General features: G+C 50.2%; 1 protein-coding gene across 4 annotated transcripts in view; it reads right to left on the bottom strand.

Annotated features, from left to right (window-relative positions):
• ZFAT (zinc finger and AT-hook domain containing) overlaps positions 1 to 20,466 on the bottom strand; it is a 145,961-nt gene that overhangs the window by 115,957 nt on the left and 9,538 nt on the right. For all 4 annotated transcript variants that reach the window (XM_061123143.1, XM_061123142.1, XM_061123144.1 and 1 more), the window contains one exon: positions 7,546 to 7,722. In XM_061123143.1, the coding sequence (XP_060979126.1) occupies positions 7,546 to 7,705 (160 nt within the window). In that variant the 5' untranslated portion in view covers positions 7,706 to 7,722. The remainder of the gene's footprint in view (positions 1 to 7,545; positions 7,723 to 20,466) is intronic.

Here is a 20,466-nt window from a genome sequence, read left to right as displayed (position 1 = left end):
TATAAAATCTGGGCACCAGCAAGGAAATAGAAGACATGACAATACTATAAACCAACAAAACCTAACACACACACATAGGACATGCCTACCCATCAACAGAATACCAATTCTTCTCAAGTGCACAAGGGACATTCTCCAGGTTAGATCACAATGATCAGCCATAAATCAAGTCTCAGTAAGTTTATAAGGGCTGAAATTAGAAACAAAGAGAAGGACTTCCCTGGTGGTCCAGTGGTTGGGAGCCTGCCTGCCCGTGCAGGGGACACAGGTTTGATCCCTGGTCCGGGAAGATTCTACATGTCACAGGGCAACCAAGCCCAAGCACCAGAACCACTTAAGGCCATGCACCTGAGAGCCTGTGCCCCGCAATAGGAGAAGCCGCCACACTGTGGAGCCCGAGCACCACGGCCGGGAGCAGCCCCTGCGTGCACCAGTGAAGACCCAGGGCAGCCCTAAGTAAATAAATAAATAAGAATTTAAAAAAAAAAAGAGAGAAGAGCAGAATGAAATTTGGGAAATTCAGAGATAAATGGAAATTAAATGGCACTCCTAAATAAATAATGAGTCAAAAAAGAAATCATAAGGGAAATTAGAAAATTCATTGAGACGGAAAAGCAGAAAAACGCAACAGACCAAAACTAATGAGATGCAGCAAAAGCAGTGCTTAGAGGCCAATTTAAAGCTGTAAATGTTAAATAAAGAAGAAAGAGACCAGTAGCCTACTCCTCCAGCTAAAAAACTAGAAAAACTAGAAGCAAACTAGATGCAATGCAAGCAGAGAACAGAAATGATAAAGACAGGAGTGAAACAATGAAATAGAATACAGAAGTGAAACATATACCCGGAAGACCTAAGTGCTCACTACCATTAATTACCAAGAAAATGCAAATCAGAACCACAGTGTGATACTAGCCCAGACCCACAAGGATGGCTAGCATCAAACACAGGAAAAGTAACAAGTGCTGGGGAAGCTGCAGAGAAATTGGATCCCTCGTATATTAACAGGAACAGACATTAACAGGAATGGTCCAGGGCTTCATCTGGTTGGAAAATGGTTTTGCAGCCCTCGTCTCGAAAAGTGAAACACAGAATTAGCCTATGATCCAACAATTCCACTCCGAGGTATAAAATTAATAAAAATCTGTATCTATACAAATGCTTCTACACAAATTCTTCTACATCTACACAAGTGCTCCTACACAAGTGTTTACAGAAGTATGATTGATGATAGTCAGAAAGAAGAAATAACCCAAGTGTTTGTCAACAAATCAATGGGTGGACAAAATGTGGCCAGTCCATACAATGAAAGTTTATTCAGCCATTAAAAAAAAAAATGAAGCACTGTCAGACTACAACCTGGAAACACGCTAAATGAAAGAAGTCAGGCACAAATGACTACATATTACATGATTCCATTTGTATGAAACTTACAAAAAAGGCAAACCCAAAGAGAAAAAAAGTACATTAATGGTTGCCAAGGTATAGAGGAAAGGAAAACTGAAGTGACTTTTTTTTTTTTTTGGTAATCGTACCTTTACTGAGATGTAAGTCACCTACCATAAAATTCATCCTTAAGTTTAAAAGTGTCCATTTCAGTGATTTTTACACATTTGCAAAGTTGTCCAACTATCACCACTGTCTGGTTTTAGAATATTTTCATCATCCACCAAAGAAAACCCATATTTTCTGATAGTCATTCTCCATCAGCCCCTCCCCCAGCCCCTGCTAGGGCTTCCTAGGCGGCTCAGTGGTAGAGAATATACCTGTCAAAGCAGGAGACGTGGGTCCAATCTCTGGGTCAGGAAGATCCCCTGGAGAAGGAAATGGCAAACCATGGGAGCAACTTCTTAATGGGTACAGGGTTTCTGAGGTGGCTGAGATGCATTACAGTGTAAATATACTAATAACCACTGAATTATACACTTTAAAATGATGGATTTTATATAAACCTTATCTGTAACCTTGTTTATAATGACACAAAGCTGGGGAGAAGATATATATCATCAGGAAAGAAATGGTTATGTAAATTAAGAATTACCCATAGAATGAAATACAGACAATAAAAAGAATGGAGACATGTTGGTAGTGAAGTGGCAGGCTATTCATATAGTGCTGACAGTTCTGTTACTAAATAACAGGACAACAGAGAGTTTATATGCTCATATATGCATATAGAAATGTCTAGGGACACACTTAATTGTTAGCAGTGATACTGAAGCTGAGCAGGACCTATGGGGCTTCTGGGCACAAACGTCTTTCTGTCTTCCTCTTTGCTTCATTATAGAAAATGGGCTTCGTTCCATGACCTTCCCTGAGTTCCATCAGGCAGGTTCAGACAGCTAGCTGCTGAAGGAAGGAGGTGCACAGACAAGCGAGGAACAGTCAAAGGAAACAACAGTGCAGCCTTCCTGCAGGGTCCTGGTTCCCCTTCAAGGGATACACAGCATCACAACAGTATCTCTGAGCTGCTTTGCAGACACTAACATTCCTACCAGGTGAGAGGAGTTAACGGTACGCTGCCCAGAAGCACTGCAGACCCCAGGTGAGCTGGAGTCATAAGCGTGATGATGAGGATGCCCACTCACCTCCCCACCAACCAATCCAAAGAACATCCACGAGCTGCTGGCGTCCTTTTTGAACCGCTGCTATTGAACTCAATACCCCTTCAGGTCGAGACACCAAATGCTCAGTGCATTAGCCAGCTGTGTCCCCTTTGCCTGGCAATGCAATAAAGCTGTTCTTTCCTACTCCACCCAAAACTCTGTCCCTGAGATTTAGTTCAGTGTTGGGGCTCAGAGGCTGGATTCAGTTTTAGTATTTCTAGGATCTCGGAGGGATGGTTAGCGAGATGTACCTTCTTCACTGTATATTGTTTTAACATTTTTCCAGCAAAGTGTCATTACTTTTTTAATTGAAAATAAAAATATAAAGACGTGATTGCTTTGATGGGTTTACTCACACGGTGGGTGCAAGGCCCAGGAGAAGCCCTGGGGTGCGCCTGAGGAGTGCAGGGGAGCTTCACGGGAATGGGTTCCCACGCGGCACTAAGGAGAAAGGTCTGGGGTCTAGAGAATCTATGCAGCTCTCAGGGGGCCCGAAGTATCAGAGGAGGAGCAGGCCCCAGCGCGGCCTTCACGCCGCCCGCGACACCGCAGAGAAGGGAAGGGGGCTCATGCCGGTCAGAAGGGTTTCCAGGTCTGATAGGTTTGAATGAAGGCTAGCTGCTGGAGCTTCCTGAATGCCAGGTAGAACGCAACACACACTGCCTGAGACAGAGGAGCAGAAGGCTGGTGGGGGGAGAAAACCCGAGGACACAGGTGACTGTTTCCATCAGGGCCCCGTGTCAGCGCCTGAGCAGGACCCGGGACAGCCCAGGCCCCTCTCCGGTGCATCCTGCCAGCACAGGATGGGACAGACAGACTGGGGTGGGGGGGCGGGGGTCAGAGGGGCCCCGAGGAGGGCCTCCCACCCCCACCTGGGCCAGGCACGCGTTCCCAGGAGGAGGGAGGCACTCGGGACGGCCGTCCGGCCCACAGGGACGCCGCTCACAAACATCGGAGAGGAGGGAAGGGGTAGAAGTCAGAACATGTACCTTCCAACACGGACACACACATATCCCTGTGGATTCTACCTGCTTTATTATTACTTATTCCTTCATTGTTTAGAAATGAAATGAAAAATTCAAAGTATTGTATCTCTTACATTTCATTTCAGGAGGAGGAAAAAGCTTTTAATGTGGCTGTGCAGCATGTGGGATCTTAGTTCCCCAACCAGGGACTGAACCCGGGCCCCCTATGTTGGGAGCATGGAGTCTTAACCACTGGACGGCCAGGGAAGTCCCTAAGAGGAGGAGAACTCTTAGTAAGCAAAGCTGAATAAAAATAGAATGAAGAGCTTTCCAACAGCCTTTCTGAGTTCTTTGCATGTTAATCTGTATGACAACCATCTGCCACAGGAATTTTACAAAAAGAGATTATCTGTTTTTCTGAGTTTATAGATGTTGAGGCGGGGACACACACACATTTGAAGTCCTTGACTTAAAGCCATGGTTCCATCTGCCCGCGAAGCTACACTCTTTGGGAAGCTGAGGCCCCTCAACCGCTCAGCAGGGAGGTGGCCGTAGGGAAGGCAGGGCTCCTGACGGGATGGGGGAGGCTTGCTCACTCCCAGACCTGGGGGCACAGGGCGGGGGTCTGAGCTTTGAGCCCTGGCATCAGGCAGATTCTTTTTTTTTCCCCCCAGCTTTATTGAGGCATCACTGACAAACAAAAACTGTATATATTTAGGTTGTACAATGTGATTTTTTAAGGTGTACAAGGTGGTTTAATATATGAATGCATTGTGACATGCGTACCACATCAAGCTTATGAACACAACTACTACCTCACATAAAACCATTTTGTATGTGCGGGTGAGAACAGTTAAGATCTACTCTCTTAGCAAACTTCAAGTACACAATTCAGTGTTGTCAGCTAGAATCGCCGTGCTAGAATCTGTCAGATCCCTAGATCTAATAGGAAAACTCACACACATTGACCAGCAGCTCCCCATTTCCCCCACCCCCAGGCAACCACTGCTCTACCGCCTGGTTCTATGAATCTAGCTGGTTTCAATACCACATATAAGTGAGATCATACAGTATCTGTCTGTGTCTGGCTTATTTCACTTAGTATAAAGTCCTCCACTTTCATCCACATAGCAAATGGCAAGGTTTCCTTTTTCATAGCTGAATAATATTCCCATCTGTGTGTGCATGTGCATGTATGTATCTTATTTTCTGCATCCAGTCATCAGCTGATGAACACTTGGGCTGTTTTCATATCTCGCCTACTATGAACACAGAGGTCCCTCCTTATCCATGGGGGACACTTTCCAAGATCCCCGGCAGATGCCTGAAACCACAAACTGTGGTTTGAACCCTGTAAGCACCCTATAATGTACTGAACCCTGTAAGTACTATGTTTCTGCCTATACATACATATCAAAGATAAATTTATCAGACAGTGAGAGATTAATAATAATAAAATACAATTATAATAAAATATAATAAATGTAGTCTCTCTCTCTCTCAAAACATCCTACTGTACTGTATTCACCCTTCCTTTCTTTTTGGCTACACCACATGGCTTGCAGAATACATGATCTTAGTTCCCCAGCCAGGGTTGAACCCACACCCCCAGCAGTGGAAGCACGGTGTCTTAACCACTGGACTGCTATAGGAGTCCCACCTCACCCTTCTTCTTATGATGATGTGAGATGAGAAATGCCTAAGTGAATGGTGTAGGCACTGTGATGGAGTGTGAGGCTGCTATAACCTTCTGACCATGTGTCAGAGGGAGGTCACATGCTCCAGGTGACCCTGGGTGGATGTCAGGATCAGATGATGCCATGTTGGTAGGTGGGGCCTCAGGAAGGAATGAGCTCATTATGCTACTCAGAAGAGTGTGCAATTTAAAACTGATGTGATTTTTATTTCTGGAATTTTCCCATTTACGATTTCTAGACTACAGTTGACCAAGCGTAAGAGAAGGCATGGGAAGTGAAACCACAGATAAGCAGGGATTTAACACTGCAGTGGGCAGGGGACGGGGGTATCTCTGAGATCCTGACTTCATTTCCTTTGAACACAGGCCCAGCAGTGGGATCGCCGGATCACATGGTGGTGCTATTTTTAATTGTTTAAGGAACCGCCCTACTGCTTTCCCACCAATAGGGCAGGAGGGGTCCCTTTTCTCCACACCCTCATGGACACCTATTAGCTCTTTTCATTTTCATGACAGCCATTCTCACAACCGGGAGGCGGTGACAGCTCAGGTGGTGTTGATTTGCATTTCCCTGGTGATTAGTAATGTTGAGCACTTTTTCACATACCTTATGGCCATTTGTACATCTTCATTGTGAAAAGGTCTCCTCAGGTTTTCTGCCCATTTTTTAATCAAGTTATGGGGCAGATGCTCAGTGCCTGACACAGACCTTTCCCCACCCCCATACTCTTCCTCCCTAAAGCAATCAAGTGTAACCCACCCCCCTCACTCCAGCTTCCTCTGGTGGGGGTAGGTCAGACCTGTCTCCCGGGCTGGCGGGAGGGGATGAGGAACTCCTCAGACACACCACCCAGATTCGTGACAGCGACGCAGACACTTCTTGCCCCTCCTCATTTGCCTGGCTTCTCTTAGTTTCTCCTTATGCCACTAAGAGTTAAACAGAACTTCTCCTAACTTCCCAACAACTCAATCCTCTGTCAGGCAAGCTTTTCTGAGCACCCTGGGAATGGCCAGAGGGACTCGTTAACCAAAACATTTCGTGTCTGGAGTCTCTCCTTGTTAACGGTGTCAGACAGATGATCAATAAGCCAGCCCGTTCAAAGATGCCAGCCTGAATATTCCCAGGAAAGAGCAATTGGATTATTACTGTAACTAATGAATCCTGCGACGAGAAGTTTACTGCCACAGACTGAGGTTCGGCACAGGAGGCCGGCCGCCCTCTCTCATCACGGAAAAAGTTTTGTGGGGGCTTTTTCTGACACTGGCTTGTAGCTGTTCCTCCCAGATTATATATTTTCTTTGTCTGCAGGGACCTAATTACAGCGCCTGGACGGTTCCTCCAACCCAGCCACCTGCTGCATCTCATGCCGTTCAGTGGGAGGTCTGGACACTGCAAACCAGTGTATTTCACATCTGACACTTGACTGTGAACCTGAAGGATTCTGCGATGGGGCTCCTTGCTCCAGGGACACATGGGCCATCCATATGTTTCTAAGATTACCTGTACTTATTCATTCATGATGTATGTTATCGTAACCGCTTCCCTGCTGTCTTCCCTGTTCCAGGCATCATCCGTGGTGCTATCACCGTATCTCTGACCTCATCCTCACAGCACCCCCTTGCGCCAGGCAGATCTGTTTTCATTTTTCAGGTGAGCAGGGTGAAGCTCAGGGAAAACATCATCTGCTTCAGGTAATGCAGGAGCTGGTGCTGGAACTGGGTTAAACCCACACTTCTCTGACAACGAGCTTGTCCTTTTTGCGCGGGTGGATGGTGTTGACTCCTTTCATCTATTCATTCATTCATTCATCCATCCCTCCATCTACCAACCAGACACTGGAGAAGCACCTACAGAGACGGGGTTCAGGGAATTCAGAAACACATCCTGTCTGAGCAGATCTACAAATGGAAATTACTGCGGCTTCTGGTTGGAAACTTGGATTCTTCTGAGGCCCTACACCTGCCAGACAGAAACCAGGCACCAAAGCTGCTGTTCTTATTCTTCTTGTCACTCCAGCGTGCACAACTCTTTTGCGACCCCATGGACTGTAGCCCACCAGGCTCCGCTGTCCATGCCGTTGTCCAGGCGAGACTACTGGAGTGGGTTGCCATTTCCTTCTCCAGGGGATCTTCCCAACCCAGGGATCAAACCCTCGTCTCCTGCACTGGCAGGAGGATTATCACTAGTCCACCAGGGAAGCCCTAGAACCAAAGTGTTTGAAAGCAAATGAGCAGCATCACTGCCCACAGGCACCATTGCCCAGCACCCCAGCCCCCTTACCATCTCCGGGTTTGCCTGGGTTGGTGGGCTCAGGGGTGCTCAGAGGCCTGAGGGGAATGATGATTTCATCTGCATTAACCCCTTCCTCTGCGTGCTTCTCGGAAACGTGGGAGAGGAGTTCCGACTGACTTGGTGAGAAAAGGTTACAACATTTACACATGAAGATGGCTGGGTTTTCTGCAAGGAAAAAGAAACAAAACAAAAGCAAAATATGTTATTTCATCTTCACAAAAAACAATGGTTGCATCCAACTGCCAAAGAAAAAATACTGAAGGCTGCTCGTCTGAGCGATGGCCAGCCTCCCACAGGCTGCGTCTGGCCAGGCAGCTCGCTTCTTGCTTTATGTGGCCCCGGCTGCCAGAAAATTCTTTCTTCAGTATTTCACGAGGCAGTGGGCCGACACGGCGCTGCCACAGTGAGGGTGGAGCCCAGAAACCAAGTCCCTCTCTGCCTTCAAAGATAGGGTTTCTCCACCAAGCAGGCGGGGTAATGACCTACGAGAATTCTTTACCAAATAACACATGAAATGGAAATTTAACAAAGCAGAACATTGCTTCGTCAATGCAAGTCTCTCGTGAATACCGCCAATCGATATTTTATTTTTTCCAAGAAATGCTTCGTTCCTAAGGAACCCAAAATGCTTCCAAAACAAGAAGAGATTACAGTGATAGATTTCTTTCTTCATAAGAGGCCATGTCATTTTCAATGTGTGTCCTGCTGACCCCACAACGACCCCTACGATTTAGGCAAAGGGGGGTTAGTCATCCCTATTCCATAGCCGAGGACACTGAGGCTGTGAGAAGAAGTAACCTGCCCAGGCCAAAGCCTGGACTCTGCCGCCTGCTTCTGACATGACCTCCATTTGGCTGCAGACCATGAGCTGAGTTGCCCCCAAGTTAAAGCTAAAAGGCTTATCCCTGTAGTCAACCGAATCTGAAATGAAAACCACTCCAGAGAGGAGCATAATCCCAAAACCACATACTAAGTGCTGCCACGGTCATTTCAGCGTCTGTGGAGCCACGGCCACGGGGTGGCCCCCACGTCAGGCATCAGGGACTCAGGGATGAACTGGGCGTGGGGTCCTCCACAGATGAGCCACCAGCCCACTGGGGAGACAGACACGCCCAGAACAACTGCATTGCAACGTTTTCACTGCAACTGTTACCCAAGTAGCCTGGACTTACTCATGATTCCTGCTATGCTTTCAGGAGAAAGAGAATTCTGCGACAGGTAACAGAGCAGCACTTGGGGGTCGGCAGGGCTCCTGTGAGGCCCCCCGGTCCCCGCACACACCAAGCACTGTCTGGAGACCACCCAGGTAAGACTACATGTGCGTCTGCACATGACCAAGTGATAGCACCGCTTGTAACCAACCTACTGCCCAGGGGCCCCCACAGCCCGAAGGCCTGGGCAGCCCGGGACGCCTCCTGGCCCTGGCCACCTGTGTCAATCGGCACACTTCCCAAATGCCCATCGTGGGTCCAGTGCTGGGTCTGGAGTCCCCGGGGTGCCGGCAGAGACTGACCACACCCGACCCAGGACGACTGTCACAGAGGAAAGGGTGCAGCGTGGGATGGAGACAGAGGTGGGGAGGCAGCCCGCAGCTGCACTGAGACCAGGGAAGCCGTGCCCCAGGGAGGCCGGCCTGGCACCCCCGCCCCGCAGGACCTATGCCCTAGATGCTGATGGGTATACGCCTGCCACCAACCAAGGGGCCAAGAGCCCCGAAGACACTCGCTAGTGACTCCTGAGCAGTGGTTCTACTTCTCGAGATCTGGCATCATAATCATCCAAAATGCAAACAAGGGCTCTGCACAGAGATGCTCAACACGGAGGTCATTTAGGATGACAAGTTCCAGAAACCACCTGCGTGCTCCACAGTGAGCATGCCAGGACACGTCCCCCAGAGCAGTTCCACAAGCTGCTGAGAACCAAAGGGGGAAGAACTCTGGACGGCATGGAAATGCTCAGAACGGACGTTCACTTCTACAGAGTGGGATGCACCACAGCTTGACAGGTACGTGGCTTTGTTCCTAAGGGAGAGACAGATTTACGGGTGGATGGATGGAAGAACAGATGGCCAGGCAGAAAGGATCCTGCCTGCTGGACTCTTTTTTAATAGTCACTTACGGATTTCCTATAACGAGTCTATGCATGCGTTCTCAGTCATGTCTGTTTGTGATCCCCATGGACTGTAGCCCACCAGGCTCCTCTGTCCATGGGATTCTCCAGGCAAGAATAATGGAGTTGGTTGCCATTTCCTCCTCCAGGGGATCTTCCCGAGCCAGGGACAGAACCCAAGTCTTTTGAATCTCCTGTTTACATGAGTTTAAAAATCAGGAAGGCTGAGACGCGAGGTGACAGGTACATATGGCATTCAGGTCGTGGCTCCAGGTGATGAGCGTTGAGCGGCTTGGGCAGGGCAGCCTCCTGCTAAGGCTGCTGCCTCCAGCCTGCCCGGGGTAGCTGTTCAAGGAACGTCTGAGCCAAGATGCTGCTGCGAACAGCAGACACCCTGGGCAGAGGGAAGGCAGAGATCCTGGGCTAAAGTGCTAGGAAGGCTTCCCAGAGGAGGCACTGAAAGGATCTCGAAAGCGGCCCTGGGAAGGACCCTTGGGCGCCCAAGGGCACCAGACCGGGCTCCAGGACCCACCCCACAACACAACCTCGCGTGCTCCCCAAGCTCTTAGCTACAGGTGCAGCCCTGGGGCTCAGAGAGACTGGCCTCAGGGGGCACCCAGCTTGACCTGGAGAAGGCAATGGCACCCCACTCCAGTACTCTTGCCTGGAAAATCCTGTGGGTGGAGGAGCCTGGTGGGCTGCGGTCCATGGGATCGCTAAGAGTGGACACGACTGAGCGTGTTCACTTTCACTTTTCACTTTCATGTATCGGAGAAGGCAATGGCACCCCACTCCAGTGTTCTTGCCTGGAGAATCCCAGGGACGGGGGAGCCCGGTGGGCTGACGTCCAAGGGGTCGCACAGAGTCGGACACGACTGAAGAGACTTAGCAGCAGCAGAAGCAGCAGCAGGCCCAAGCTCTACAATGTGCAACACGGCCCCTGGGGTCAGCACCGACGGGGACACGGCTACACAACAGCCGGCCGGACCACACGGCCCCCGGAGCTGTGCTGATGGATCAGCTAGGCTCTGCCGTCCCGAGTGCCGCCCTGTCGGCGGAGCAGGCCGCGGTGTCCCCCTGGAACGGCGTCCGTGACACGCCCAGGCCTCTGACTCGGAAGGAGGCTGAGCGCTCTGCAGGGACATGCGGCAACCACAGCGCAGACAACAAGACGCCGAGACACAGGGGACGGGCTCGTCGGGCTGCAGCCCCAAATGGGAAGAACTCTTCATCTACCAAAATAACAACAAAGCCGCTCTTGTCATTTTTTCATAGTAGATGCATGTGGAAAAAAAAAGATCTTATAGCCTGAAATATAAGCATAATTATGTTGTCAACTAATTCTGATGAAGATGCTATAATTTGCCTGCGTTTTTAGGTTCAGTTACTGTGCACTCATCCTTATCAAAAGGACTCGGGAGGGGAAATGGCGTGTTCAGCACAAGGAAAGTCACAGAAGTCTGGAGCTTGAGTGTGCAATTTCTGTGATTTTTTGCCAGTTTGTAACCAGCTACTCTGCACTGTTAAAATGGAAAATCTTAAAATAACCACGTCAACAAATCCTCATTTCTGAACCCTGATTTGCAAACACTCCCAGCCTGGAAGAGCCGGGTCCTGCCTGTGACCTCTGACCCCCCACCTGCTCGCCCTGCCTGGGGACCAGAGACGAATGAGTGAGGGCCTCTGTCCACTCCTCCCAGAAGAAGGTCCCAACCTAGACGGGCCTGCAGTCCGGGCGGGGGGGAGGGTGGGCCCCTGGGAGCTCCCCTGGGCGCTGACGGGTCACGGTTACGGGCTGGCCAGGCCCCCCGCCCCCACCTTTGCAATTGTGCAGCCCCTGTGTTGGCTGGAGCTGGTTCACTCCTGACGGACCCTTCCCCACCTCTTGGGCCCCCAAGGAAACCGGCGAAGGAGGTCGGCGCAGACGAGCTGAAGTTGCGGGCTCCGGCCAGCTCCCAGCACATCCAGCCCGGCCCACAGTCAAGGAGAACTCTGCTGCTGTCCTGAGTAAGGGCATCTCCTGTCGGGATGGGCAGAGCATAGCAGGATGCAGGCGTTCCAGGTCTCCCGGCCCTCGGAGCCCCCTTTTAAAATCACTGTTATTGATTATTACAGGAGTCACAGGGTGAAGTTGTGGAACAGTCGGATAACACAGAAGCATGCGGGGTAGAGACAACACCTGACCATCCCCTGGGAAGGAGAGCATCCCAGAGCATGGGGCTTCTGCTGTGCATCTGGGAGGGAAAGAGGTAGGGGCACCCCACGCACATGCCCCCGACGCCCCCCGGGGGGCTCCCAGCACCCTGGGGCCTCTTCCCTCCCTCCACCCCCAGTGCTGGGCTCCCCACAGAGGAGGGAGAGGCAATATCGGGTGTCACAGACAGGGACCCCAAGCATAAACTCCAAAGTCGTTGTCTTACAGAAGCAGCGTTAGCAGCGGCCCCACGTCTGAGAGGTCTCTGCGTCCCGCAGGGCCGGAGTGAGGCGGCTCCCGGGCGGGGCAGCAGGGGTTCAGTCCAGGCCCCTGCCCACCTCTGGGAGGAGGCAGGGATCAGCCCCAGGACCCCCCACACCACCTACCACACCACCTGCCGTCGGAGCCCCGCCAGACCCAGCGTCACCCATCCTCCTCTCAACCACGCTGCCGCTAGGAAAACAGGAGGGCTGGACAAATGTCAGGTGAACTGATGGCTACAAATAGCCTAAATATTTATTGATAACCATAAGGAGACAAAACGCTCATTACCAGACTATGAGATTTCTCTATTTAAAAACTATAGTGTAAAAAAGAGTTCTCTTCCTTCCTCTCCTCAATCAGTATGTCATGCTCTGCTTTTTAACCGTCTTTTACTTGGATTGATCAACTTTAAATAAAGAGAGTTCAACAGACAAAACTAACATCCTATTAAACTGCCGACCTCATGAAAAGTCAGATGGCAGATTCTTTGGGAGTTAAGTTTTTGTCTTCCTGTTGTTCACTTGCCCTTAAGTTATTAAATTCGTAAGAGCTGGCAGCATCCCAACAGGAGCAGAAACAGTAACACGAAGCCAGACTGCTGTCACATCCAAGGTAGGGAACAAACCCTCATATTGTGCAGCTCACTACAATCGAAAATACTTTTTCCCTTTATCTTCAGAAAAGGAGGCCCGGGCTTGATCAAAATGCTCTCCTTCCATTTAGTCTGTTCTGCACAACTTTTAACGAGCTGTGGATATGCCTAATATAACATCATCATAGCCAGCGCACTTTGTGAGAACTCGCTGTAACCAAAATAAAGGAATTCAAAGAGGAAGAAGGAGAAGAGTCGGAAGTTTAAATCAATTACACCCTCACCATGAGGTGGGAGCATGCAAGGCTCAGGCCAGGTGTGTCTAATCTGCACGACACGCCCGTGAAATGGGTTTCATTATTGTATTTCCTCAACTCTAAGACAGCATTTATCTTCAGACGCATGGATACTTTACAATACGACTAAAAGATGACTAAAATGCTACCAAATAAACTAAGGCATGTCTTATCACATCAACTGTAGGACACTTCCTGATGTTAGAGATATTAAAATGTGAGTCTTTCAATCAATGAAACACAGAGACATTCCCGGGTTCCAACGGAGATGCAGCATGAGCTGAGGGCCTGGGAGGCTGGACTCCCAACAACCCCTGCTCATCCCCTGGAAGGCCCCACATCCCCACTCGGCACCCCCAACACACACACTTGCCTGGGGGCCCTGCCTCTGGGCTCACCTCCATGACAGCACTTCAAACTCTGCTTTCAAGAGAAGCTTGAAAAGATGACAAAACCTTCCCTGAGGGCCACACTCCCTGTCACCTCTCATCCTGATGAGCAGGGTGGCTGCGAGCCCGCAAGGCACCTCTGTGAGAAAGGGAAAAGGGCGCCATTTCCTAAAGACATTAGTTCCCTCTGTCAGACAGTGGTCACAGTGTACTGATTTTGTGAGAACAAGATACTTTACTACCACTTGCAGAAAACTGTCATGATGAATATACGAATCCACGGCATGAAATGATGCCCTTAGATATGCTACTCTTGTGCAGTGTGCAACCTGCACAGCTGTACACAGCGGCCCTGACAAGTTGGCCACTAAGGTATTACTCTCCCATGTTACTGATGAAGCAGCTGTAACTTGCCCCAGCAGATCAAGTTCCGGCCTATATGTTTTCAAAGCTACTCAGTCAACACATAAGGAACTTAAAAAAATCAGGCAGAAACACAGGTCAGGGCCAATGGGACCCTGTGAGGAACACAAGAAGCCTTGGGCCCCACCCTATACCCAGCTTTGTGGCTACAGAGACATTTCTAACAATTAAGCACAACTAAGAGTAACTACAGCACAAAGGGAACTTTACTCCCTGTGTGTTTATTTTGTGCAATTTACAACAGCAACTCCCTTCAGGGAGCAGAAAGCTAGGAAATGAGAATGCCAGATGCAGGGCCACCAACCCACCAGAACACACACTTAATAAACATGCCTCCACACGGCTTGGCAACAGGTCTGAAGCAGGGAACAGAGAACCACCACATGCAGTGGATCAGCTTTCCTTGGCAAGAAAAAAAAGGTTACCAGCACACAGAGTAAACCCAGGCCCTTCAGGCCAGAGTGCGCATCATACACGCGCCAGCAGCACCCTCTGGTGGCCGGTCTGAGCACTACACCCACCATTCCGGGGATGAAGCCATTCCCAAGACCGGCAGACAAGACCCTCCTGAAAATACAGCGAACACTCCCCGAGTCCCAATTCCGCCGGATGCCATCCTTGGTCCGCCACCCACTTCATTTTCACATTAACCCAGTGAGGGAGGGGCGGCTCTCCCCACTGGTAAGCGAGTACACTGAGCCCTGGGAGCGGACTCCGAGGTCACCAACAGCGGGCAGCACAGTGAGCTGAGGCCCAAACCTGGCCCTAGACCGCCCTGGGCCCCGCAGCCGTGCGCCCCGGCACGCGGACCCGGCCTCCTGGCCCTCCACGCCCACACCTGCTGGGCGTCTGCTGGAGCCGCAGGGGCTCCCAGCTCGCTGACCGACCCCTCCAAGGCACCGCCGCACCCGAAGCAGCAGGAAGGGTGCCCGCCTGAGTCAGGACCCGGATCCCCCGCTCCCCACCTCCACGGTGGCGGGCGGAGTCTGCCTAAGCCTCTGAGCCTTTCGAGGTCCTAGTGAGAAGTGGCCTTCGAATGGCTTAAAATAGAACCTGCTCTCCGAGCCTCACCCAGAGGCTCCTTGACAGAGACACAGAGCCGCCTGGACGGAACCCAGGGTATGCGGGCAGCCCCAGCCAGCGCCTGCTGCCCCCACGGCCTCGAGGGGCCCCAAAAGGCACTTGCCTTCCCACCTGCCACCTCCACCCCCAAGATGCCGCCCCCAGCTCTGAGGTTCAGTGGGCGGAAGTTCCAATAAATGCATGCCCTCATTTGTGGTATTATTACCATGCAGCTCATGAAATGCTGATGAGCACGCCAACTTCCATAGCCCACAAAGTTAACATTTCTATTAGATGCAAAGGAGATAGCCCCTGGGTGTTCCTTTGTTGAAAGTGGATTAAGAAATAAAATGAGAAATGCTCAGTATCAGCTATAATTAAGCCTAGGCTGAACAGTGGCATTATAATTTTATGCATACGCATTTCTTCCACGTTGAAACTTGGCATAATTTTTTTAAAGTTATTTTTAAGCACTCTCAAAGTGAGAGCCCTGGGCAATAGAGTCTACTCATATTTACCATAATCACAGCTGAAGAGCAGCCCTGGGGCCCTTTCCGTGGGAAAGCACCACAAATAATTTGATGTAAACAGGAACCGTGTCCCCATCACCCAGTTCTCTGAGTGGTGGCGCTATGCCCGCCCCAGCAGATGTGGGGGAGGCTCCAAGGAGGTGTGAGCCTGCACGGGGACCCCTGACATCACCACTCCCCTTACGCAAGTCACCGAGGTGGCCCCAGAACTCCCAGGCCAACCACCACGTCTCCGGGTCATTTCCACGGGGTGGGGGACCGTCAGTCTTAACGTTGGAAGGTGACGGGCCGCCTGGCGCCTGCTTCAGCACTGGACCTCGGGATGGAGGCTTCGGGCTCAGACCCCACTGTGGCTACTTCTGCGTGGCTGGAGGAGCTTCTCCCTTGACAAACCCAAACGTCCTTGGCTGGAAACCCACAGAGACCACTGCAGCCGCCCTGCTGACCTCATGAGGACTGACGGTGAGGGGCAGGGGTCAATCACACGGAGGGAACACCGGCAAAGGGCTGCTCCACGTGCCACAGGCGCAGAGCAGAACCGGGCAGGGCAGGGCAGACGGGCTTGCACACACAACCCAGGGGGCAGGTGGACGAGCCTCAACACACACACCATTCCCGGACGTGCAGATGGCCGGCGTACGGACACTGCCTCTCGTGCAGAAACACACAGACGTGAGGCTCCGCGAGGGCTGCCCCTTAGACCACCAGGGCTCAAGAGGCCCAACGCCCCCGGCCAGGCCCGCGCCGTCCACAGGAATAGGACCACTGGTGTGATTTCAGGTTTTTCAAGTAGCCGCATTAAAATGAAACAAGGAAAATTAATTCTAATACTACGCTTTGTTACCCCAGTATATCCAAATATTATCCTTTCCCTTGTAATCCATGAGATTAGAAATGGGTGAGAGAGTTCAACGCTCTTTTTTATTGTGGTTGCTATACCAAGTATTCACAGTCTGGTGTGTGTTTTCCACTTACAAGCACGTGACAGTTTGGCCTAGAACACAAATCTAGTCTCACGTTCTCTCCAGGACTCCAGCAGCTTTTTCACTGCAGACTAGAGAAATGTGGCTTGCAGGGCCCACTCCCTGGCAGCCAGTGGGATGGGAGAGGGCCTCCAGCACCCCAAAATCTTTGAGGACCCGCAGACTTAGGAAAATGGAGACAAGGAATTAGGAAGCTTAGACCACGTCGACCAGAACTCCTGTCCACACTGTTAAGAAACAGGAGCTATGGACACGGCAGGGGAGGAGAGGGTGGGGTGAGTTGAGGAAGGAGCGTTGACGCAGACTCTCAGGAGTAACGCAGACAGCTGCTGGGAGGCTGCTGCAGAGCTTGGGAGCTGACCCCGGCGCTCCGCGAGGACCTGCAGTGGTGGGGCGGGTGTGCGTTCGTACGACGGGCTCACGCTGTTCTACAGCAGAAACCAACACAACGTTGTAAAGCAATCAGCCTCCAATGAAAGAAAAACAGAGGCTGAAGACGGGGACCTTTTCATTTATTATCATGACACAGGCCTTAGAAGCTGGCTGTCTGCTCTGGGCTCCTGAGGTCATAATCAAAGGAGATAAAATAACAGCCCGACAGGAACTGTGGGAAACACACAAATTCAATGGGAAATTTGAAATACCTGCTCTACTTATCATGAAAGCCTGTGACTGGTCTCAGTTACAAAGCATTTTGAACTCGACAATTAATTCCAGAAGAAAGAACTGCCCTCTAATACTCAGATGTGTCTAAGGTCTGTTCAAATTCCAGAGCAGAGCTTTAAATTTAAGCAAGAGCCACAGGGAAAAGAATTTTCCAAACCCCACCAGCCACCCAGCTCCAGGCCAGCAGAATCATCTGGTCCTTTCCGCCTGGTAACTAACACAGGAAGTAAGCAGCAGGTGTTCTCTCCACATACCTGGGTCATTCAGTTTTTTACTGGGGAAAAAAGAAATTTTCAACTTAGTCACACAATTCAGCATTTAATGAATGCCTAGTATGTACCACATACTATGTATGCTAAGCACATTTTAAAATGAGTAAGATACAAACTCCAGAAACATAAATAAATAATTCTGTTTTGTTCATGAAAACAATCTAAAATGACTGTGGTTTTGTTTGTGGCCCAAATTCATAGACTCCTGCTTTAGAAGGGACAGAGCCCGGTCTTGCAGCCAGTGCCCTACACTCCCCTTATTAGTTGAGCAGCTACCTCTCTGTCTCCCGTCCCATCACTTCATGGCGAATAGATGGGGACACAATGGAAACAGTGACAGACTTTATTTTCTTGGACTCCATAATCACTGCACGTGGTATCTGTAGCCATGAAATTACAAGACACTTGCTCCTCAGAAGAAAAGCAACGACCAATCTAGATAGCATATTAAAAAGCAGAGACGTTACTTTGCCAACAAAGGTCCATCTAGTCAAAGCTATGGTTTCTCCAGTGGTCATGTACGAATGTGAGAGCTGGACAATAAAGAAATCTGAGCAGCAAAGAACTGATGTCTTCAAACTGTGGTGCTGGAGAAGACTCTTGAGAGTCCCTTGGACAGCTAGGAGATCCAACCAGTCTATTCTAAAGGAAATCAACCCTGAATATTCATTGGAAGGACTGATGCCAAAGCTGAAGCTCCAATACTGTGGCCACCTGATGTGAAGAGCTGACTCACTGGAAAAGATCCTGATACTGGGAAAGGTTGAAGGCAGGAGGAGAAGGGGACGACAGAGGATGAGATGGTTGGGTGACATCACCAACTCAATGGACATGAGTTTGAGCATACTCCTAGAGATGGTGAAGGATCGGAAAGCCTGGCATGATGCAGTCCATGGGGTCACAAAGAGTCGAACACGACTGAGCGTCTGAACAACCACAACCACTCTGTTTACGAGGCAGGGAACTTTAGAAGGTCAGGCAGCCTGTCCTCCGCCCTGATCCGGCTCCAGCCAGTGCAGCCTCGGGGTGACCCTGGCAAGACCAGTCCCTCCCACTGCATCTGATCAGGCTACCCAGTGGCCCCTGGTCTCCTCCCCTGGAGGCCCAGCATCCCAGGCCCTCCGTCGTGCCTGACATCCACACGGGCGGCTGCCCCTCTGTAGACAAGGGTGTGTCCCGAGCTCCTGTCCTTTCCCACACATGACCCAGAGGGGGCGACAGAGGGCAAAGGAAAACTCTGGTTCTGAGCTGCCCGAAATTCTGGAGATGATCACACTAAGTGAGGGAAGTCAGACTGAAAAAGACAACTATCATACCATAGTGATTCAGGGGGGAAAACACACATGAACTTATTTACAAAACAGACTCACAGACTAGAGAACCGCCTCATGGTTACTAAAGGGAAAGGTCGGGGGGAAAGGGAATAAACCGGGAGTCTGGGATCGACATGTACACACGACTGGGTTTAAACAGATAACCAAACAAGGACCTGCTATAGAGCGCAGGGAACTCTGCTCAGGGTTTTGTAATAACCAAGTGGGAAAAGAATTTGAAAGAGAATAGATACACGTACAACTAAATCACTACACTGTATACCTAAAACTAACACAATATTGTAAATCAACTGTAGTCCAATATAAAAAAAATTTTTTTAATCATAAAAAAAAATTCTGCAAAGTGGAGAGGGCTGCTTTCTGATCACCAAACTTTAAAAAAAAAATTCAGAACATAGTTTTAGCTTTAACCTCAGTTTCTCAGAGAGACTTTTCTAAAACCCCCTTCAATACAAATTACGTCTCCATTACTTTCTCTTGCCCACTCCCCCACCACCCTCCACTTTCAAGCAGTTTCCCCAATTTGTAATCATATATTTGGTGGTGTGTTTATTTGTTTAACCTCTGTCTCCTCTAAAAGATTATAAACTCCAAAAACATCAATGTCACTTAATTCAAAATCAGTTAAAAGCTTAAAGAGATCAATGAGGTTAACAAACATATTTATTTCTAAACAGAAATGCTGCAATTCCTTTGTCAGAAGGACTAGAACATTTCCAGAATGTTCACCTTAGAACCCCTGAGAAGAACGTTAACCAAAGCACTCAACTCCTGCTCCCTAGAGAAACACCCAAGATCCAGGGCTGGGGGAGAAGGAGCGGCTCAGGGTGGGACAGCCTGCGGCCAACCCAGAACCCCTAAAACCCGCAACTTCACTGTCCCTCTGACTCCTGCCACGTGGCCCTCCTGAAAACTGTGGGCCATGGCCGTGTGTACGGAGCCTGGAGAGGTTCGTGGCCCCGTGCCGGTTCGGTTCATCACTGTTCTTGCCCCTAAAAAGAAACATGGACGAAGACTGGCTGGTCTCTGTGTTAAAGCCCGATCAGCCATCAGTCCCACAGGCCTTCCTCTGCTCCATGTCTCTAAACCTGCCCCAACCTCCATTCCCACGGCCGCCACTGCACCAAGACAGCACCTAACACGGGGTCTCGCTCCTGCCGGCGTTTCTGCCCCTCCAAAGGACGTCCTCCTGTTTATTCTTTATAAGCTCAAGAATAACTAGAAAGCTACAGTAATTCAGACAGTGTGATGCGGACCGAGGATAAACAAACAGATCAATGGAACAGACCTAAGAGCTCAGAAATGGACCCACATACTTTTTCAACAAAAGGACCGAGGTGACTAAGGGCTGGGCTAGGGGCACCTGCGCCCTACCCCTCAAGCCCTCAGTTCTCGGGACTTAGTTCCATCATGACGTCTGGCACCATCTCCCAAAGGATCCGCTTTCCACTGCTAGGACTGCATGAGACCCTCAAGAGGAGTCGGTGAGTCGCATCTGACTCTGCATTCTCGCTTCCCCGCACAAAGTTGTGCACAAACATTTGGGTGAACCAGGGAATCTGCTTAGAAGAAAGAAGGGAGGGAAGGAGAGAAGGAGGGAGGGAGTACCCTACAGAGCAAGGCAGTGGTGGTGGCCCCTGAAGGAGAGGCCTGCTGGCAGAGATGGGAAGAAAACATTCAACAGGAAGAAGGACAGGACACCCTACAGGGAGTCCTGGGGCCGACTTACAAAGCCCTCCAAGTTGCCAGGACATCCAGGACCCCCATTTTCCAGAATGCTACTCCCAAAACCCCC

Source organism: Dama dama, chromosome 21 (genome assembly GCF_033118175.1).
Source record: "Dama dama isolate Ldn47 chromosome 21, ASM3311817v1, whole genome shotgun sequence".
Lineage (NCBI taxonomy): Eukaryota > Metazoa > Chordata > Mammalia > Artiodactyla > Cervidae > Dama > Dama dama.
Note: the sequence above shows the minus strand (reverse complement) of the source record. Positions and strands in the feature narration are given on the sequence as shown.